Source organism: Cavia porcellus, unplaced genomic scaffold (genome assembly GCF_034190915.1).
Source record: "Cavia porcellus strain 051 isolate PalLab524CR breed Dunkin Hartley unplaced genomic scaffold, mCavPor4.1 scaffold_38, whole genome shotgun sequence".
In the NCBI taxonomy this organism is placed as follows: Eukaryota; Metazoa; Chordata; class Mammalia; order Rodentia; family Caviidae; genus Cavia; species Cavia porcellus.
In genome coordinates this window covers 6099179-6122814 of record NW_026947521.1, presented here as the reverse complement: position 1 = coordinate 6122814, position 23636 = coordinate 6099179, and the positions used below count along the sequence as shown (strand labels likewise).

At 32.8% G+C, this 23636-nt stretch overlaps 1 protein-coding gene across 10 annotated transcripts in view; it reads right to left on the bottom strand.

The window, feature by feature from the left end:
• The window catches only part of Scaper (S-phase cyclin A associated protein in the ER), a 394758-nt gene that overhangs the window by 293537 nt on the left and 77585 nt on the right, over positions 1-23636 (bottom strand). For 7 of the 10 annotated variants that reach the window (XM_063243413.1, XM_063243412.1, XM_063243407.1 and 4 more), the window contains 8 exons: positions 23007-23123; positions 22423-22580; positions 9542-9804; positions 6200-6430; positions 4080-4250; positions 3253-3328; positions 2933-3050; positions 2569-2680 (listed from right to left, as the gene is read on the bottom strand). In XM_063243413.1, coding sequence (XP_063099483.1) covers positions 2569-2680; positions 2933-3050; positions 3253-3328; positions 4080-4250; positions 6200-6430; positions 9542-9804; positions 22423-22580; positions 23007-23123 — 1246 coding nt within the window. The remainder of the gene's footprint in view (positions 1-2568; positions 2681-2932; positions 3051-3252; positions 3329-4079; positions 4251-6199; positions 6431-9541; positions 9805-22422; positions 22581-23006; positions 23124-23636) is intronic. The other 3 variants (XM_063243409.1, XM_063243411.1, XM_023562284.2) reach the window with 1 other exon arrangement.

The window sequence follows — 23636 nt, the reverse complement described above, 5'->3', positions numbered from 1 at the left end:
TATGGTTTCAGCACTTGTGCTTTAAGTTTTACTCCATTTTACACTGATGTTTGTGTATGGTTTTAGATGAGTGTCTAATTTCATTTTTTTAAAGAAAAAAATCAAAACTTTGAAACAAGATATTAGGAGGATAACAATGGTTAATACATTGTGTATTGCTATCTTTAAATTAGTTACTCAGAGTACAAGATATAGGCATTTAATTCTCCAAACGATACTGCACAAATCTTTCTTTTCTTTTTTTTTTTCTTTTGTCTTTTTCCTTTTTATCGGTACCAGGGATCGAACTCACAACTGCCTGCTTGCAAGGCAGGCGCTTATGCCGCTGAGCTAAATCCCCAGCCCCTCAAATCTTTCTTTTCAATGAACTAAGAGAAATTAGTAGTACAGCTATCTTAACTATTTTTTATTTATTTTTTGCTCTTCTCTTCATTCTTTTCTCCATTTCCTCATCCCAATTTCTCTTTCTTTCAGAAGTTTCTTCCCATTTTACAGTATCTATTGTACATTTTGGATCTTATTTACTCTTTCGGTTTCTCACACTAGGCAAACAACACAACACATGTGTGCCTGGTTTATTTCAGTTATGAGTAGTCTTGAGTTGCATCCATTTACTTATAAAAGTCTCCAGTTTTACTTTCTTTATGGCTGAGTATATAGAAAGACCACATCTCTTTTTATTAGTTTTTCAATTGATAGACATTTTGGTTCTAAGATCTAGCTATTACAAATTGTGCTGCACATACATCACTGTGATACAATGCTTTTAATTCCTCTGGGAAAATGTTTAGAAGGGCATAGCTAAGTCAAATGGAGTAATTTCATTTTTTGCCATGTGGGTATCCAGTTTTCCTAATTTGTTTCCTGATTTGTTGGAAATACTAAGTTATTCCCATCCTGTGTTTTTGGCATCCTTGTCAAAGGATCTTCTGGTCATAACTGCCGTTTATTTCTGCACTGATTTTTTTTTTTTTTTTTTTTTTTGTCTTTTTCCTTTTTATCGGTACCGGGAATCGAACTCACGACTGCCTGCTTGCAACGCAGGCACTTATGCCGCTGAGCTAAATCCCCAGCCCCTCTGTACTGGTTATTATGTCCTGTTAGAATCTGTATGTTTTTATCTTAATTATCTCTGGAGTTTTGTTGCAGTTCCATTTGAATATCAGGCTTTATTTTTTCTATTTTTCTATCTATTCTTCCATTTGTAAAAAAAGTAAAAGCATCACTAGGATTTTAATAGGGATTGTACAGAATCTGTAGTTTACTTAAGATAGTATGGCTTTTGTACCAATATTAGTTCTTCCAATCCATGAACAAGAGATGTTTTCAGAGTCACTTATGTCTTTTGTATCTTCTTTCATCAATATTTTATTTTTTGAGTGAACAACCTTTAATATTTTTTGAGTCCCAATTATTTTCTTTTTTCTAATGCTTATGTACAGAGGATTATGTTACTGATTTTTCTTTCAGATATTTCGTAAGTATATAAAAATTCCATTAATTTTTATAGATTGAGTGCATGTCTTGAAACTTCACTGAATTTGCATATTATTTCTTTTATGCAGCTATTAAGTTTTCTATGGATATGATCATACCACTTGCAAATATAGATAATTTTACCTCTGGTTTAAATGCACTTTTTATTTTATTTTCATGGCTGCTTTTACTTTTACTTTAGTACTATGTTGGGAAAAGTGATGGGAGTGGACATTCTGCCTTTTACCAAATACTAAATTTTTCCAATTGATTACGATGTTGCACACTTTTCATACATTGAGTCTCCATTTGCTTAGATCAGCAGACACAGGTTAATGGCACAAAGAAGACAAACTTACTCTCACAGTTCTGGAGATGGCATACAGTTGCTTATAACAGTCCCTTGTATTTGTTTTATCTGTCTCATTTATTGTAATGACTATACTTTCATTTCTGATTTTGACTCTTTAGTTTCTATTTAGATTAGCTAAATTTTTTTTTGTTATTTTTTTTTTTCTTACTGTATCATCTAAAACAACCCACAACTTTCAGATTCGCTGCCTCTTCCAAGATTTGTGCAAATGACTATAGGGCCAGCAGTGAATATGCACACAGCTACAGCACTGGGGCCTGGGTGGTAACTTAAAACCCTTGTAGCTGAGGAGGTTACTCATAGACCCACACGCACACTAACAATAATAAAACCAAGTGAGCGTCACGGGCTAAGACTGACCACAGGCCAAACACACATAAGAATTCTAATAATCTCCACCTCAAAACTGTCCTAGGAAGTCGTTCCACACTTTGGGCAAGCCCACCCAAGGAAACTTCCCAATAAAAATGACAAAAGACAAAGTATTGCTTCAAAACCCCAAGCCAACCTGGTAAAGTATCAATTTACTATACATTTTAGCAAAGACAATTTTTTAAATCAGTTAACCTTCAATTTAATAGATAAAAATGACTTTATTTCCTAGCAAATGTAATTATTTTATACTTCTTTTGGCTTATCTAAAACAAGAAAAAAGTCTACTTCAAAATAAGCTCACCAATTTAAGACTACCATAATTTCCTAAAAAAATAAAAACTCACCCTTTCCAGAAGTTTCTGCAGCTTTAATGTCTTTTCCTCACGCAGCTTTTCCCTTAACTGTTGTGCTTTCATTTGTTTTTCTTCATGTTTCTTCTTAGATTCTGCAATTGTTCTATTAATAAAAACAAATGAATAAGAGACAAATGTTTACATAATAACCTAAAAATAGTGACTTCAAAGGTCTTAAAGTATACAAAACTCAGTTTGACCTAGCATTTTCGGAAAGCACTGTCACTTTTCAGTGGATCTCAAACTGTTCTGAAGTTATTTGCCAAAAAAGATTATGTAGTAACTCTATGTAATAGTCAAAGACGGCTGGTTTCCCTCCTGTAAAACATTTCAAATTAATTCTCAAACACCAAACCTTTTACGAGATGGTGAGGAAAGTTTTTCATGCATGTGAATTGCGTGCCCTGGAGGTCTAGCAGGTTCCTCTTCTACAATGTCCCCCCAGGATGTATTTTGGCGCCAAGATTCACGAGCTGTTCAAAAAAAATCAAACCAAACCAAACAAGTAAACAAATAAAATACTGTTATTGTTTAACAATTACCAACATTTGAGAACAGACTTTAACAGTCTGTAACATTTCTATCTTAAATTATTTTATATAAAAATTGCTTGAAAGATAATCTAGTATATGCTGCTGTACCTACCAACACATACATACACAAGCACACAAATACCTTCATAATCTGCAAGAACATCATTCCAGTCCATAGACATGCCACAGAAAGATACACTCCCACTGCCCATACTGGCCTAAAATATAACAAGAGAAAATGGCAAATTATTTTTTGGACACGATTATTACTAACTTTAAAAAATTATACATAAAATTGACCTATGTATTTTAATATATTTCATTTAATAATAGTTTAAAACCAGAAAAAAGCTACATACCTTATGTAATCATAATAATTACCAAGTTAAAATACCACAGCTCATAAATTGGAAGTACCTACTAATGATTAGCAGATACAAAAGAAGTAAATTTACATTAAATAAACAAATAATATATAAAGTACACACTGGCAGAGCTCAAGATTATTTACTGGCATAAAATTTAATAACAAAATACATGAAACACAAAACTTGTAGTTACTTTTAACTCTTTAACAAATTCCCTTTATATATAAGAGACTGATAGTAAAGCAGTGTATCATTCTCCCTTGGTTATAATGTAAGAGTTAGATTCTTACTCTTTAAAATGACAATCTGAGTAACACTGAGTTCTTGCTTTGAGAATCAACTTAATTTGTAAAATGAGAATAATAACTTCCAATTCAATAACTGGATCATGCATAAAATTACTTAATAATGGTAGTTTATTTTTTAAACTTGCTATTGCTTATTATATATCAAAATCACCATGAAAATAATCTATCTTACCAAAATGATTTTTAAAGAAATAATTTTAAATGAGAATAGATGAAATCTAAGTCTTCCTTGTTCTAATCATTTTATTTCTATACATAATTGAAGAATTAAGTTAAAAATTCTAAAAGCTCACAGAAAAATCACTGTCATTATCAGTTTCAATGTTAATGTCATTGTTTTCTTCAGCTTCTATTTCTCTAGTTAACTGTTCTTCTTCAGCAATAGCACTAGCAATGGCCTCTTCATTGGCCTTTTCAAGACGATCTGCTAGTTCTTCTTTTTTAGCAAGGACTTCTGCCATGGACTAAAAAGGTAAAAACAAAACAAAACAAAAAAAGACTTATCACCGTACTGAACAGTGAAGCATATTTCTTTATATTCTAACCATGATCAGAACACTATACAAAATAATAAATGTTTTTCCAATTTGTATTCTTTATTAGTACTACATGTTTGCAGTACATGTATATAATGATTACATTTCTCATGGAGAACTGTTTATTGACCTAAAATCATAAGACCTTGGTCCAAAACAGACACAACCACTTACCAGTTGTGTGACTTGAAGTGTCTCAAAACCAAGACCTACCTGTAATTCCATAAAATGCAACAGTAATCCATGACTTACCTTCTTTACCAGACTGCTGTGTGAGAGAAACTGTAAAGTTACATAAATAAATTATTAATGAAAAGTTGTGAATTTCATTTGAAGGTCAAGATTCAAAAGTTACAAATCAAACATGATCAGTAAATATAAAGCAAAAATAGTATACTATAATAGTATAACAGAGAATATATGCTGTAATGGTTAAAAAATATTATATATAAAATCAAAATGCATTTTGGTGTATAATACCTAACTTAAAAATATGCAGATATAATATAAATAATATGCTTGGAAATCATCAGTTAAAGCAGGGCCAGGTGTGGTGGCACACACCTGTAATCCCAGTTCTCAGGAGGATGAGGCAGGAGGACAGTCTGAATTATATAATGAGTGCAAGGCCTGCCTGAACTACATAGAAAGACTGTTTCAAAAAACAAAACAAAACAAAACCACAACAAAATCCCAAGTGTTTAAAGAAGCATTATTCATAATAATAATGAGACAGCAAAGACAACCTCAATGTCCAACTGATGAACAGATAAATAAAATGTAGCATATATCCATCTATACACTAGACTATAACTTGACCATAAAAAGGAATTAAGTACTGACCTAAACATGAGTGAATCTTTAAACCACTATGCCAGGTAACAGAAGCCAGTCACAAAGAGCTAAATATTTTATTACATTCTTATGAAATGTCTAAAAGAGGCAAAACTATACAGACAGGAGGCAGAGAGGGACCGTCAGAGCTGGGAAGGTAGAGATGGCAATGGAAGAGAATGACTCCTAATGGACACTTGGTTCCTTTCTGAAATGAAGAATATTCTAAAATTGATTCTGGTAATGAATACACAACTCAAAAACAATGATAGCTTTAAATGGATGAAATGTATGTTCTGCAAATTATAACTTAAATAAAGATGATGAAAAGAATAAACTATTAATACACAGCTATGTGGATAAGCCTCAAAATAATTATGGTGAGTTGAAAAGAGGCAAATAAAGCTAATACAAATTCATTATATAATAGTCTGAAACTTCTCTAACCTATTTTGGCTTACCCCCACGTCAAGTATCTTAATACGAACATAAACTGGGAAAAGTAGAAGTAAATAATCATTCAAATACACATACCTATATATAATTAATATGCTTTTAGAGATTCTGGAATAGGAACAGTAAATAAAATTCCATCTCAAATACCAACTCTAACCAAGTAAGGGTAGATATTTAAAGTAATCCATTAAGAGGATTTTAAAGACTAAATCTAGTAAGCAACATACATCAGAATGCCAGACACTGAAATGAAGACTTTAATCACTTTAGTTAGATTCCTTTTTCTTTTTCATTGTTGTTACTGTTGCAGTGCTTAGGACTGAACCCAGTGGTTCATGATTCTAGATTTAGTTTCTCAATGCTCAAATGATATATAAACTTAATAATTTAAAATAATTTTTTATTCTCTTATTCTTAGTTTCTATTTCTACAAAAGAATCAACTATACCAAAAAAATCACTCTAAGAACCTTATCTTAAATAACATAAAATTCTTTATAAAATATATATCAAATAGTACAAATTATTATTATTAAGGTTTATTCTTTTTTAGTGTATTTATACAGAATTCTGATAAGTTGTTCTTACCAAGTGAGCAGCACTCACATTTGAAATATCTGAAGGATCCATTTCACTTTCTATCCTTTCTTTCTCTGGCGGAAGGTTTTCTTCATTTGTTTGTAAAGGAGCTGTGTCAGCTTGCTGAGTGACTGAGACACACTCTTCATCAATATGAACAGCAGGTATTTCATAAGTTTGCAAAGAACAGTCTTGACTACTGCCAGAACTCTTGGCATCATCCACTGTATTCACTGTGAACTAACAAAACATATTCACAGAGTGAATCAGAAACAATAAAAAACAACTAACTACTTAACTCTAGAAGAGCTGGTTCTGTTTAACCTTTCAATGGTAAGAAGTACTAGCAGATGGACAACTCACTCATCTTTTTTGTATGAGGTGCCACAAAAGGAAAAAACACAAATTTTATTTGCAGGCCTAATACCTAATGGGCATTGTTCTAACAACTCTCAGAATTTATCCAATACTACTTGTAATTAAATTGTCTTTTAGAAGGTTGCTTCTTGAAAAGTATTTCTTCTCCATAAATACATTCAATCACAAATACAATGCTTCATGTTATAATCATTCAACTAAATGTACTATGAAGATTTTTGTCAAGGTTGTCTAATAACCATGAGGGTATTCAGCACTTTTGAAAAAAAATCCTGAAACTGTTTTTACCAAAATAACTTTGAGGCATTTTACTCAAAAACATAAAACTTGCTCTCTTCAGATAATACTAACTTGACCTCGAAATAATATCTTTGATAAAATGTATATGGTTCATGGTACTAATCCTCAAACTAAAAGAGGAAGGAATGCACTGAAAGTATAGATTTAGAATATATGGAATCTCATCATGAATTCACATACTTTAGATATTTTCTCTATTGACCACTAAGAATAATTCACACAAATTCTGCAAAAAATATAAAAATCATAATTTTTTAAAACTGGCTTAGATCAAATATATATATATATATATATATATATATTTTTTTTAAAAAACTTTCTAATCTAGTAAATAAAACTAAATCTTTATTTTCATTTTCTAATAGAGAATGGTGTTTTGCTTTTCAATTATACACCAAGACAAAGGATTACAATCTAAAATTATGAACTTGAAATTCACATCACTTCTTAAATAAACATTAGACAAACATTGCAGTGATGATAAAACTCCCAGTTTGATTAATTATTTACACAAATATTAAACTTGGCCAAGTCTTATAAACTACTTTAGAAATTCTACTATTGGTCAGGACCTAAAGTGTTCCAAAGTGTTGATTTTAGCATAAGCATTATTTGAATTGTATCACACTGTTTATAGTGCTATCAATATTATTTATATGCCAGTCATCCTAGTTTATAATCTTCTTGGCAATATTTATATTAGCATTACTAATGTTTACAATATATTCGACTGTTTTTAAAAAATGCAGTACCATTTATGTAACAAAATCAAAGCTAAAGCATAAAGCTCTCTTGATAAAAGATATGCTAAATTCCATTTTTAGAATGATAGTGCAAAAAACAAATATGATCATAAAGCTTGAAACTATAAGCAGTGCACTTTATAATATACTAAAACATTTTAGCAATAGTTTAATTATTAAGTTCTATGTATGAATTATTCCTGAATCCCAATATCATACAAGTTTATTCACTACACAAAACCAGCATGTTTATATAAAGTTGTATTTTTAGATTTAAAAACCTTAGCAGGAATGCTAGGTGTCTATTAACTAAAATTAAAGAGATTTCTTCATTAAATATCTCCTTTAAAGATTTTCTTAAGCGTAACTTACATAATGAACTGACTACTTCCCATGTGTCTAGGCTGTTTTGTATTATTGTCAGAAATTAAAAAGCTACCTGATATCAGTTTACAATCTTGCACAGGCATAAAAAATACACACCCTAAAGAGCAATATCACATAAAGAATAATGTAGAATTAACAGCTCCTATAATTAAAAAAGAAAACAAGGAAGCTGAGGAGTATTTCTAAAGGGCAAAAAAATATGCTATGGATAAAAAGAAAAATTTTATTTTTATTAGTACATGTAAAAGAAAAATTTAAACAGTAAATATTAATTAAAAATATAACTTTTACTTAAAATATTTTCTATGATGGAAAGAATATCTCCTGTTTTCAGTCAATTAACATAAAATTATATCATTTAGTGCTCATAAAATCAGTAAATCAAACTTCAACTACAGAGACAAAAGAAATATATTTGGAATAATAAAATTTATACTGAATACTAGCATTTGGGTTTTTTCAAATATAGCTGGATTTATTTATAACACAGAATATGTACAGTCATATGCTAGGTCAATCACAAATCACATATATAAGGGTAGGTCCACAAGATTATAATGGAGCAGAAAAGTCTCTATTGGCTAGTGACTTAGTAACCTTCCTAACAGTGTAACCCAATGCATTATTCCTAGGTTAGCCTTCATGCTAGGGGAAGAAACCTATACTGCCAGGCTTATACTATTCACAGTTATGTAAATACTAGCATTTGAAGGAAGCTAAAGTAGAACAAGTCAAAAATTTCACTACAGGGCCCAGAAATATAGCTCAGAGGTACAGCAGTAGCTTGGCAAGTGCAAGGTCCTGAGTTTGATTTCCAAAATTAATTTAAAAAATTTTACTTTCATTGTCAATGTTAATAAAGATATCACCTTAATTAAGCAATCAAAGTTAAGAAGAAAACTAGGTAAATTCCTACACATATGACACTATCTAAATTGACTTTATTCCTATAAGAAAGGCTCTACCTAATCTAAGTTATGGGCAACAAATAAAAAGGACATTATGTAATTCTTTTCTTTCAAACTTCAAAAGTCATAAAATACAAGAAAGAGCTGAGGAATATGTCCTCAATAAATAATATTAAAGAAGCAAGATCAAATGTGTTATATGGTTCTGGACTGGATCATTAGTCCACATATTTAAAAATTCCAAAAAAGAAATTAGTGGGAAACAAGAAAATACAGAATGCAGACTATAAACTAGACAATGTATAAATGTCAATTTTCATGAACTTTATATTTATGCAAAATAATTTCTTTGATATTTGAAATACATGCTGTAATTTAAAGGTGAATGGTTATTATTTGCACATTAGTCTCAAACATTTAGCATATAAATATACATAGCAAGATTTTAAAAATAGCAAATGTTTGTGAATCAAGGGGGAACAATATATTGGAGGAAAGTTCACTATACTACACTTTTAATCATTCTGTAGGTATCAAATTACACAAAGTATAAAGGTGAAAATGAAGTAGAAAAATGAGGCATTCCAACACAAATCCTTTGTAGGAAGTAGTAAACAGTTTGCAGAATATATTACCTGGGTTCTCTCAGCAAGAGAATAGTCTGAAGAGTGAGATGAATCTTTGGACCGAGGTTCTACAGGGTTAGAAGAACTATCTCCAAAAAAGTCACCTTTTTGTATACTTTCCTCAGGTAAAAGACATAAATTTTCTTTATTAGCATCATCCTTCAACCTTGAAGCATCTGTCACTAAGGACACTTTTGGCACCACTGCTGTTGATCGAGAATGGACAGGCCTTCCTCTCTGTACAGTCTTCCATCCTTCAGCATCCTTCCGTTCTATGCAATTGTGGAAAGAAAATAAATCAAGCCTCCTTTAGAGAACTATTTTTAGTAAAAAGAGTGCTTCAGAAAAAAATATTTGGAAACCTATGAAATAAAGCACTTTCAATTTAATTTATATTAAATACAAAATAATATATAAGTGACATTAAATATTGAGCAAGATGTAAATATATATATTTAATATATATGCACACACATAATGATCCCTACTTTATAGATGGCAAAAACTGTAATTCATATTAAAACTAACCAAAGGCCACACATTAAATAATAATAAACATTCAAACACTGTTTCAAGCATTTGTGCATGATAACTCCTTGAATCTTCACAACAAGCCTGTAAGGTCAGTACTATCACTATCACTACCATTTTATCAATAAAGAAACTAAGACAAAGAGAAGCTAAGCAATGTGTCCAAAATAATATACCTAACAAAGGTAAATCCAAAATGCAAATTCAGGCATGTTAGCTCTGGTGTCTGTGCTCCTAACAGCTATGTAAAACCTGCCTCTCCATCTTACAGAATTCAGACACAGCCCCACCTTCAACGCCAAAGTTCTTTCCTCTATCTCAGCAATAATAATAATATACCTTTATTTAAACAAACTATTTTAATGATCATAAAACTACAAAATATTAACTGAAGGAACCTTAAATGATCTAGTCTAATATTTCATCACTCATATATGAAAGCTGAAAGCCTATGTCCAAGGTCAACTGCAAAATAACTAACAAAAATAAAGCTCTTCCTCTAAAACATTTTAAATAGGAGGAATAAATGTGTACAATGAATGTGTATAGCTAAGATTTTAGACTTTTATTAATTAATTATAGTCTAGTATAAAGACTTCCAGTTCTGGCCAAGATGAAGTAACCCTACCTTATTTAGAAATCCTCACAATTAAAAACCAAATAAAATGGGGGCTGGGGATTTAGCTCAGCGGCATAAGCGCCTGCCTTGCAAGCAGGCAGTCGTGAGTTCGATCCCCGGTACCAATAAAAAGGAAAAAGACAACAACAACAACAAAAATAAAACATAGCAAGGATAGGCAGATGCTGAGATACAGAAAGAAAGCAGACTACCTTGGGCCTTGAAAAGAAATGCACAGGTAAATTCTCTGAGTATACTTATCACATATTATATATTCCAAACAGGATACCATGAAAACTTCCAACCCACATACATTCACAAAGTATTTGTCACGAAAAACCTGTTTTCCCATGCCAGAAGACAGGAAACAAAGTAGCCTAATAAAACAATGAATTTTTATCAGTATTCATTCTACATTAGTCAAATGACAAAAGCCCTGCCCATGGGTTCAGTGGGCCTGAACTAGGCACAGTAACTTCTATTTTCCACCTAACAGAAATAAGTGGCACTCCAATTCCCTATCCAAGCAATGCCAGCAGAACCCAATGAACACAGATTCCATTCATATCCAACATGACTCTCTGTGAAAGTAAACCTGTCAGCATTCTGCTCTGCCCTTCACCCAAGGCAACACAGAAAGCTGAGCTTCAGATATAATCACCATCAATGATGCAAAAGAACTACAGAGAGCCATGTCTGCCTTGTACTTGAGTTCTCCCTCTCATCTGAGGTCAACAGAGCCCAGCAGGGAGCTCTCCAAGGAAAGCCACCCCAACCTATAGCAACAAAATGACCTCCAACAAAATGAGTCCATCCTCCTTCCACAGCAGCAGTGGGGCCAGTCAGGGACCTGAATTTATGCAACCAAGAGGAGCCAACAAGGCAGTACAAGTTAGTGCCCCATTTTCACTGAAAAAGTGTCATACAGTTCAAGACTTATCATCAGTACTTATGAGACAGTAACAAAATATATATAACTGTATATACATATGCATCATTCCTGCATATATAATAATACTCAAAAGGAAAGCATAAGGCTGAAAAGGCATATAAAAAAACAATGGTTGAAATTTTGCAACTTTAGAGGAAAAAAACCTATGGATTCAAGGAATAAAGTAAATCTCAAACTGGATAAACCAAAAGAACCCTGCATTAAGATATAATACAATTAAACTCTAAAAACTAAAGACAAAGTCATAAACCTCTGAAAACTAAAGAAAAAAACCTTGAAAGCATATTAACTATAAAGAAACATTAATTCTAATGACAGCAGATTTCTTGTCTGAAACAATGGAGCCAAGAAGGAAACACACTTATAAAGGTCTAAAAGAATCGTCAATCATTAATTTTAAATTGTGAAAAATATCCTTTAGAATTGAAGAGAAACAAAAGCATTCTCAAATAAAGGAAAAACTGAAGTGAAATAAGTCAGACATGCAAGCTCCAAATGAAAACTATACCTCTCCCCAAAAATGAAACAGATGAAAGTAAACCTAACAAAATGGTAAAGAATGTGTGTCTTGCAAATTAGAAGAGTAAGGAAATAGAAGATTTAGAAAAATGCAGACATAACATGATCATAGACAGATTGATTCAGTGCAGAAAATATCAATTAACCCCAAATAGATCTGTACATGCAATGCACTTTCTACCAAAATCCTAGCAATTTTTTTGACCTAGATAATCTTCTTTCATAATTTAAAGATAAATTATCTAAAATAGCACAGACAATTTTGAAAATGAAGAATAAAGTAGAAGCAATCACACTTTGCCTGATGTTAAGGATTGGACCAACAGAGAGCAATCAAGAAGTGTAGAATCAGTAGAACAGACATACATTCATTTAAATAAAATACCGAACCCAGCAATATATACAAATATGCCACCTGCTTTTTTATAAAATTGAAAAAACAATTCAATGAAGAAAAACTTTTAACCAACAATGGTGGAGGAAGCAGATATCCATAGGTGAAAACATGAACTTTGACCTAAAACTCATTCTGTCTTAGTTCTGATACTATAGCAGAATACCTAAGACTAGATAAATTATGAAAGAAAGATGTACATTTAGCTCATGATTATGGAGGTTTGGAAGTCCAAGAGCCTTATGGTTCCTTAATTCATGGCAGAAAATGGAAAGGCAATCAAGTGTGTGCAAAAGAGAAGGAACATAAGGGAAAGCCTCACTTCATAATAAAATCTGGTGAAAAATTAAATCATGTCTCCAAGAAAAAAATTCAATTCTTTTAACAACCTTATCATGTCTAAGTCTCCACCAACTCTCAATAACTTTACATTAGGAATTAAATTTCAACATGAATTTCAGTGTGGACAAACCAGATTCAAACCATAGCATATACTTCATACCAAAATGAACTGCAAACAGATCACAGAGTTAAAAGTAAAATGTAAAACAGTAAAACTTTTAGGAAATGCAACAGAAACATCTACAATATACAGTGAGGCAAAGAGTCTTAAGATTCCACAACAGAAGCATGATACATAAAGTGATTCAATCAATTACAGAGAGGGCTGACAATCTTTTTTCATCAGTCTCCTCTTCTTCGTTTTTATTTCTGAAATATTTCAAAGCAAATCCTAGTTACCACATCATTTCTTCTGTAAATATTCAGTATGTGGTATTCCCGAGATCCAGCCACGGTAGGATTCAGGCAGCTTATTCACCCGCCCTCTTGGTAAGTGCCTGCAGCGTGGGCCTGGCAGAGAACCATTACCTGTGAGCCTACTGCCATGCAGGCTGAAAATCAAGCACCCTTCCCTCCCCCCCCCCCCATAGCTACCGGGGATAGATGTCTCAGCATCTCTTGGGAGGATGACCTTATGCAGTATAACAAATATGGGGGATTTCCTTCTATCTCTGTTTGAAGGCATAGGTTGTTTTCACTGTTTTGTTATGTTTCTTTTGCTCTATTCAGTATTCTCAATTGGGTTTTATAATGTTCTATTTTTGGTTTGATTTTGCTATACCTAATTGACTGGACAACTATTGTGAGGTTAAAGAGATATACCATAGTACATATTACTACTATCCCAGTATCCTACTGTGAAATCCTGTACCAATTTCACTGCAATGTCTCGATTGGCTTTGTTCTGTCTTGTGCTGTTGCATTTTTACTACTTTCAAAATAAAATTAAAAAAAAAAATTCAGTATGTGTCTTAACAGATAGAAATTGTTTTAAAATAAACTCTACCAGTGTGATACTCAACAAAATTAATAGTAATACCTTAAGCATATAATATCCAGTATTCAATCTTTATCTGTTTAACTTTAAAAACATATAATGCAAATTATAAGAAAAATCATAAAATTATAAAACCACATAAACCACAAAAAATCCAAACTACACAATTAATAAAGCTTAATAAAAGACTTTAGTTTCCAGTTAAATTAAGTAGCTCACCCTTATAAGCACTGTAATTAATCACTTTATCTATAAAAGGAAGGAAAAACATCTTTCTTCAAAAGCTTCCTTTAGAAGTACTGCTTAAAACTTGGAATTAATCCATTATCCAGTAAGATAGCTAACATAAACACTATAATATAATAAATTGAAATAATAATTGAAGCAAGTAAAAAGAGGAGCATATCAAAATAAAAACTATAACTTAGGTTATTAGAAACTGAGAAAGTAGTTATAGACAAATCACATTTTTAATGAACCTTCAGAGAAAACTGTATTGAAAAATTATTCCCATAATAAAGAATGTTTAAGAACAGTAAAGCATGCAATTAAGCTGTCAGGGAACTTCTAAATACTTAGAATAACACTGGGAAAGAAGTGCACAAAACTAACAATTATATTTAATTCCACACTTTTATACTTATAAATTTTAAATGTTACAAATGCCCTTAATAAAGCTGCACTAAATTCACATCAATAAAACTAGTAATTGAAGAGACTTGGAATAATTCCAGCTTGAATATAGTTTTAATTTTATTTATCACAATATTTAATTCACAAATACTCTGTTCAGAATATGCACACCAATGTTCGAGGTATTTTTATTATAATTTTCTTACTAGGCTTTGATAATCAGGGTATGCTACATGCACATTAAAAAGACCTTTCTAGAAAACTGATACTACTTTTATCTTACGGTTTGCAAAAAATTATGGATGAAACTTCTTGACCTGGAACTTCCTTTGTGAAAAGATTTTTAACTATACACTCATATTTTTTTAAAGATATTTACAAGTCCCTTCAAGTTTTTCTAGTACTTGTAATATAAATATTAATTTGTGTTTCTCAAGGAATTTGTCAATTTCTGCTGTTTCCAAATTTAATATATACTGCTTTAGATTTTCTATCTTTAATAACATCTGTGGGATGTCACCAATATCTTTAATTTCTTTCCCAACATTCTATCTAGCCTCTTCTTTTTGTTGATCAGTGTGACGAGAGAGCTATTCACATTATTAATCTATTTGAAGAACCTAATTTTGGCTTTGTTTAGTTTTCCTATTATCACTCATATATTTTCTTTCTTTTTACATTCTTTGGATTTAACTTTTTCTTTTCTAATATCAAGACAAGGCTACAGTGCCTGCCTGGCAAGCATAAGGTCCTGAGTTCTATTCCCAGTGCCAAAAAAAGAAGACAAGGATACAATGTATACTAGTTTTTTTATTCTTTTAAAATATATACAATGAGGCTAAAAATGTTCCTCAAAACATAGCTTTATCTCACAGGTTCTTACATGTTCACTTTTATTAGGTTCACTTTACAAATCTGCACTGTGATGACCTCTTTAAATCAATGAAGTAAACATTATTCAAAATTATTCTCCAAAACTGAATTCAAAAGCTATTTTGTTGTCACTGATTTCTTAGTTAATCCTATTACGGTCAATGACAACAGAGTTCTATAAATCACCTGAAGCTTGTGGTGCTTTGTTGCTGGCACGGCATGTTTGTTTTAGTTATAGTTCAGGCCATAGCAAATTAGCATGCACCAAAATTGGCTCTCTTCCTGACAAAAACAACTGTAAATGCTAGACAAAATATATAAATGAACTGTGCAGAGGCACTGGAAAGCAACCAATGTAGGCAAGTTTGAAGAACTGCAATTCCCAAGACAAGGAAATGATGACATCAGGTCTACATACCATCCAGGATTCTGCCCAAAGACATCTGGAATTCAGTATGCAAGAGAAATGATTCCTAGCAAAGACCAGCATTCCTGACTGGCTGAAACAAGGAGTTTAAAACAACTGGGGTTTGGGGGGCCAAAGTTTTGAAAAGTGGGGTACTGCAAGGGAATGAGCCAAGAAACCTGCATTCAATCTCCTCTAAGTTGCCTGACAAATACTCAGCTCTGCATACACAGGGCAAGGCTCCAAGAAACCCAACAGAGAGCAGCAGCTGGGAAGCTAATGACCTTCGCAGATACTGCAGCAACTGTACAGCACAGAACAAACACTAACGTTCAGGGGTATAGTGGGCTTTACAAATACTCATGTTTTCAACTGAGAATCCAAAAGGAGAAAGGACAAGACCAAACCACATCAACTTTAACAAAACCCAAATCAGACCTTGATGGGATTAGAGTGACCTGCTCATTTTTAATCATCTTGCAAGACTAAAACCAGAAAAACAGAAAATCAACAACTCTTTAAAGAAAAGGTTCCATAATTTTTAATATACACTGTTAAGTATTCAATTAAAAATTGTGAGAATGCTAAAGAAACGCAGGGTCAAATAATTGAAGCCTACCAAAATACCTGTCCATACCTTCATGTGTGTTGAAATTGAACAGTAGAAAATAGACTAAAACCATCTGAACAAAGAACCACAGCATTACTGGATTTCATAGCACAACAATAGGAAATCAGCAATGGATAATACAATGTCTCTTTTTCTTCAAAGTAGCTGTTGATATCACCACGTATAATATAATCGATTATCATTAACTGTTTAGGAAAAGTTTAGGCATATATAAGCCTCCACATGTATACCTATCTTTTCAGTATTAGAGGGAAAAACAAAACAAAATCAAACAGACTATTAGAAAAACAAGAAACAAAAAAGACAGATAAAAAACAATAGCAAGGCACCTTAAAAATGATGATATAGGCCTCCAAAACAAGGCAGCAGGAACAGAATTAAAGTTGTTATTTTATATAGTGATCTTCAAGAGTTCCTCAGATCACCAGATACAAACATGCAAAACTGATGAATGTTAACTATTTTGTTCCAAGAACTTATAGAATTTGTAGCATAATTATCTTAGCTATCTTAGGTGTATTTATACAAATTTAGATATTTTTTCTTTTTCCTTTCTCTTTTTCCTCCTTTTCCCTGGGATATTATTTTCTTTCCACTTTGAGCAGATTCTTACAATTTCAGTGTATTTATTGAGGATTAAATTATATCTTATGTACGCTTACCATTTCTTATACTAGAGAGGCAATATGGTATTTACATATGTGAGTTTGATATATTTCACAATGAGTATGGTCTCAAATTACACCCATTTACTTATAAATATCTCAATGTGATCATTCTTTAGAGCTGATTAATACTCCATTGCATAAAAATGCCACATCTTTTTTATCCATTCCTCAGTTGATGGGCATATAGCTTGTTTCTAAGATCTGGTTATTATGAATTGTGCTGCTATAAACCTGGGTACACATATATCGCTGTGATATGATGTTTTCAGTTCTTCTGGGAATATCCAATCCCAGCTTTTTGAGGAACCTCCAGATTGACTTCCACAGTGACTGCACCAGTCTATACTCCCACCAACAGTGCAAAAGAGTTCCTTTTTCCCCGCAGCCTGTACACCATTTATTGTTGCTGGTTTTCTGGATCCTGACCATTCTTTCTGGAGTGAGATGGAATCTCAGTGTTGTTTTCATTTGCATTTCTCTAATGACCAATGATGCTGAACAATTTTTCATATATTTATTTACCATTTGTATTTCTTCAGCTGAGAATCGTGTATTCATCTCAGATGCCCATTTTTGGATTGGGTCTTTGAATTTCAGGGGTCTGATGTTTTTTAATTCTTTATAAGTTCTACACAGAAGTCCTTTGAGGGACAGTTGAGTAAGATTTTTTTCAAAGTTCATGGGTTTCAATTTTACGCTGCTGGAGATTTTTTTCGACAGCAAAAATTTTTTAATAAGACAAGATCCCAGTTACTGATGCTGGGAACTACTTCTCATGTGGTTTGATTTTTGTTCATGAATTCTGAACTCAGAATTGCCTTTGTTATTTTAGGTCTTTTCTGACTCCAAATAAATTTTAGAATGATTTTTTTAGATCTATGAGGTATGCTGGTGGTATTTTGATTGGAATTGCATTAAATCTGCATAACAATTTTGAGAGAATGACCATTTTCACAATATTTGTTCTTCCTATCATGAACAAGAAATGTCTTTATTTTCTGAGATTCTCTTCAATTTCTTTTTCAGGGTATTATAATTTTCCCTGAATAGATCTTTTACTTCTTTTGTTAGATTGATTCCTAAGTTTTTCTCTCTCTTTTTTTTTTTTTTTTTGGATGCTATTGGGAAGGCTGTGACTTCTCTTATTTCTCAGAGACTTTATTGTTTGTGTATAGAAATGCTATTGATTTTAGAGTGCTGACTTTGTATCCAGCTACAATACTGAATTTAGTTATAGTATCTAGGAGTCTTTCAATGGAGTTCTGGGGTCTTCTACGTAAAGTATCATGTCATCTGCAAATAATGATAATTTAACTTCTTCTTTTCCTATCCTTAATCCTTTTATTTCTCTCTCTTGTCTAATTGTTCTGGCTATTATTTCCAGCACCATATTGAATAGAAGTGGTGATAAAGAACAGTCTTGTGCTGCTCCTGATTTTAGAGTAAAGGCTCTCAGTTTTTGGCCATTTAATATGATGCTGGCTGTTGTTTGTCATAAATGGTGTCTTAGTTACTTTTTACTCATCACTGAGACAAAATACCTGAAGCCAAATGTTGGGAAAGGAAAGGTTTATTTCTTACAGTTTTTGGAGGTTTCAGTCCATACTCAGTTGGCTTCAAGGCAGGGTGGCATGGCTGGGCTGCAGTTCATAGTAGCTCCAAAAAACAAGGAGGAAACAGGCAAAAGAGCAAGACACACCTTCTTCCTGCCATTACATTACATCTTGGCTCTACCCCTAGGCCAGTGTAGCACTCACACCCCCAATCCAAGTGCTAGACAATGAACCAATCACTAATGCACAATGCAAATGCAGGAGGCTTGGGGGCCATTGACATAAACCAAGACAGATGGCTTTTATCATATTGAGGTAAACACCATCTATTCCGATTTTCTGTAGGGTTCTTATCATGAATGAGTACTGAACCTTATCAAAAGCTTTTTCTGCATCTATAGAAATGATCATGTGATTCTTGTTTTTGGCTCTATTGATATGGTGGATTAAATTTGTTGATTTGTGTATGTTGAACCATCCCTTCATTCCTGGGATGAATCCTACTTGGTCATGATTTGCTTCTTGATGATTTGCTGCATTCTGTTTGCTAGTATTTTATTGAGAATTTTTACATCTATGCTCATTAGAGAGATTGGCCTATTGTTCTCTTTTTTGATTGTGTCTTTCTCAGGTTTTGGTGTTAGAGTAATACTTGCTTCCAGAAAAGAGTTAGGGAGAAATGCTTCCCTTTCAATTTCACTGAAGAGTTTGAGGAGTGTTGTCATTAAATCTTCCTTGAATTTCTTGTACAATTCTGCAGTGAACCCATCTGGACCTGGGCTTTTCTTTGTTGATAAGGTTTTAATTACATTTTCAATTTCCTTATTTGAAATTGGATTATTCAGTAGTTTTACGTCTTCTTGATCCTGCTTTGGTAGTTGTATGTGTCTAGGAATCTGTCCATTTCTTCTGTGTTATCAAGCCTAGGAGAGTTTTCAAAGTAGGTATTGATGATCATCTGTATTTCTACAGGTCTGTAGTGATTTCACCCTTTTCATTCCTGATTGCATGAATTTGAGGGTTTTCTTCCTTTCTTAAATACCATTGACTATGGGCTTATCAATTTTATTTACTCTTTCAAAGAACCAATTCTTTGATTCGTGATTCTTTATACTGTTTTTTTAGTCTCTATTGTATTGATTTCTGCTCTGATCTTTATAATTTCCTCCCCTCCTTTGTCTTGGGCTTGACTTGCTCTTCTTTTTCTAGATGTTTGAGGTGTAGCATCAGGTAGTTTATTTGTGTTCGTTCTGTTTTCCTGATGTGGGAATTCACCACAATAAATTTTCCTCTGAGGACTGCTTTCATTGTATTCCACAGGTTCCAGTAAGTTATATTTGTATTTTCATTTGCTTGCAGATATTATTTAATTTCTTCTTTAATTTCCTCTGTGACCCACTGTGTGCTCAGGAGTGTATTATTTAAGTTTCATGTGTTTGTGGAATTGTTACATTTTCTTTTGTCATTAATTTCTAGTTTCATGGCACTATGATCCAATAACATACATGGGATAATTTCAATTCTTTTGCATTTACTTAAGCATGTCCTACTTTTTTTTTTGAAATTCAAGATTATTCTTATTGTTTTGTTTTACTTTATCTCTTAACAAGAAAAAAATTAGTAGTAGCAATGATAACAAAAAATACATTTTTTGCTTTTTTACTTTATAACATACTTCTCTCAGGTTAAAGCTTCATGATTCCACATTTTTCCTACCTTTCTCTGTGAGGATGTTTGTAACCCTCACTATTTGTTTTTTCTCTGCCTTTGTGTTTTGAAACTGCCCCAAAACCCTAGTCTTGAAAACTTCATTTATAATATGACCTATAGATCATAGTTTAGATGCTTAGTTAGCAGTTAGACCTCAAATAACAAGTGAACTTTGGCCAAACCCTCAAAAGCCTCCTCCCCTCCCTTATCTGGCCATAAAAACTATGGAAAGAGAAACAAACAGATTGATCTCAAGACAGGAAGCTGCCCAATGTCACACTTTGTGTCAATTAACCAGATGTGTAAAGAGAGTCTTTGTAACATTCTAAAGCAATGATAGTGCTGCAAAAGGTGATATCCATGGTAACCCCTGATCTTGTGAATTCATACAGGGATATAAAAGAGAAAGGGAACAAAGGAATAGGTGCCAGTCAGGCAGTTTCAAAGGCAAAAAAAGCTGACTGACCACAGCAGTTTGAAATAAACCTAACTTGTTTCTGAAAATTCAAGAGTCCCATAGGTGAATTCTGCAACATCTCTAAGATAAAGAACTTGCTCTGGTTTGGATCTGCTTTGTCCCAAAGTACATATGCTGCAGGTCTGGTCTTCAACATGCAGTGCTGAGAAAGTGGAACATCAGGAAGCAGGGACTTATGGGAGGACCTTAGTTCACTAGGGGTATTATCCCTGGAAGAGATTTAAATGGAATTCTTGTGGAACTCCAGTTAGTTCACAAAAGAGTGAACTAAAGAACCTGATTCCTGAACTGCTCACTAGCCTGCAGTCACTATATAACTGTTCTCACGATAGTCATGATGAGACCATCCACTATGTAAGGGCCCTCACCAGAGGATGAATTGAGAAAGCCACCAGCCCTTTAGAGTTCCAGCCTCCAAAACTGCAAGCTAATTAAACCTCTTTTATTTATAGACTACCCAGCCTTTGGTATTTTGTTAAACCACCAGGAAACAGGTATAATAAAATATAAACACATAACATAATAAAATGATATATTATATGATATAATATAACATTATCTGTATAAAGTAAATAATGTATTATATTTATAGATAAGCAAATCTAATCAAATATAAACATACATATACAAAACTTTTGTCTATTGTCAGTTTGCAACTAGTCAGCTTATATGAAAAAACCAAGGGTATTAATAATGGGTGAAAATGAAGAATATTGTTTGAAATCAGCCAACACAACTTCCTGAGACCAAAATGGAAAATGAGAACAGAGCAGACTCATAATATAAAGATAACAATTTCTCTGTCATCTGCAATAAACGACTTCTTTCTGAAACAAAAAGTTCCATAGGAACATGACAATGGATAAAACAGAGGTAGCTTCTGAAGTACTCTTCACTCATGATATTCACGCACTGTTACTAGTTATTATGTCTACATCCCAACCTTCATAGGATTTCCTTATGTATACAATGGTTTTACAAAGGAAATTCTCACAAGTAAAATATCCCAGGCAGACATTCATAATTACATACTTTCTATTTATGTTCCTTAATTATCTCAATGGTATGATAAATATGTGAGTAAAGGTAAATAGATTACTTTGTAGTACCCAAATAATGATCACATATAAATTAGTTTAAATAGAAACATATACTGCCTAAAGAACAGAACAATGTATTTTTTTTTTACATTATGTTAAAAAAAAGTCTAAGGAATCATATAAATGAACTGATAAAGGTACCATCCTTCTTCAAGTTTATTCAGGGCAAACAAAAACCACAAAGTTGTCCACTGACTATCATACAGTGCTGAAAACTAGCTATTATGTCCAGTTTTCAAGATTACTTCATGATTTTGGCAAGTTGTGTTTTCATGGTGCAAGCTATCAAATCTAGGCCCCAGTGTATGCCAGGAAAGCAGTCTACCGCTGAGCTACACCTTTATTATGATTTTAACTTAAGCAAATTCATGTCACAAAAAGATGTAAAAAGATTAATATCTAATTCTACTAGGACCAGTTCTGAACAGTATAAATATCTGCATCCACCTGTTTACCACACAAAGGGCACTTCAAAATCACTTGCCATTTCTGCGGGATGCCTTCTGCATGGCCATGGGTGGGCACAGCTGAGCAGGAACTGTGTCAGAAGAGGAAGAGCCTGTGTGATGAGCCTTTACTTTGTCAGCCCAGCTGACACCTGCAGAAGCCATACATGGAGTGACCACTGTGCCAGGTGAACTCCTAGAGAAAAAAAAGAAACACCACTAATAAACTAAATAGGAAAGTGAAATGTTAAATATGTATGAAACATACTAGATTTTTAATAGAAAATACTACTACCATAGCAAAGAAAGGAAACTAGATTCATGAACTTTTCCTGATTTAATCACTAATTTCATACAGCATTGTATAATATATGGGATATGGTAATAAAGATAGTATATGAGCTTTGTTTGGTGTTTCAGTGTCCCCTGGAAGTGCTAACTGGTACACAGCATCAACATGTCTTCTTTTTTGGGGAATAATAGCTGTGCTCAGCGTTCTGCTTAACACAACAACACATACATGGGTATTTTTATGTGAAATATTATGCTTTATAATATTATATTATCACAGAAAATAACTGACAGTAATACAAAACTTGGTAGTTTTTTGAGTTCAGCTCACCCAAAATTTAAGCTTCTTCGTGCATTTGAAGTTACATTTATTCTATCTGTTGATGGACTTGGAATCACATGACGCCCTGGAGACATCTTCTTTACTTCCCATGCAAGTGATGTTGGTCTGCCAATTCAAGACATATAGTATATTAAATTAACTGAGAAAAAGGAGAAACAAACTAACAATTTCTCTTGATAGGCAGTAAGTGAAAACATAATCGAGTCTCAATTTTTTCCTATAGCACTGCTTCAGAAAGTTACCATACTATTGATGAGAAATCACAGATGGTCCATGGTCTGAGATATGCTATAACAGGCACTTGGGGAAAGAGATCTACTTATCTCTAAAAGGTTATGGAGTCACCAAGACTTGAGGTACACTTTAGAATTTACAAACTCCACATACCCAGCTAAAATACATTAAAAGGCAAGTTTGATGCAAAAAGGATCCAGATACAAAGGGTAAGGGTTAAATGGAGAATACACAGGAAAATATGAAGTCAACTTCTTATCACATAATCGCCCATAAAACAGGGAACATAGTGATTTCATTGCTCTTTATCAGGAAAGCTAAAAATGCAACTTAACTTCTGTGCCCCATTACCACTGGCCCCATAAGCAATCACCCAACAGGATG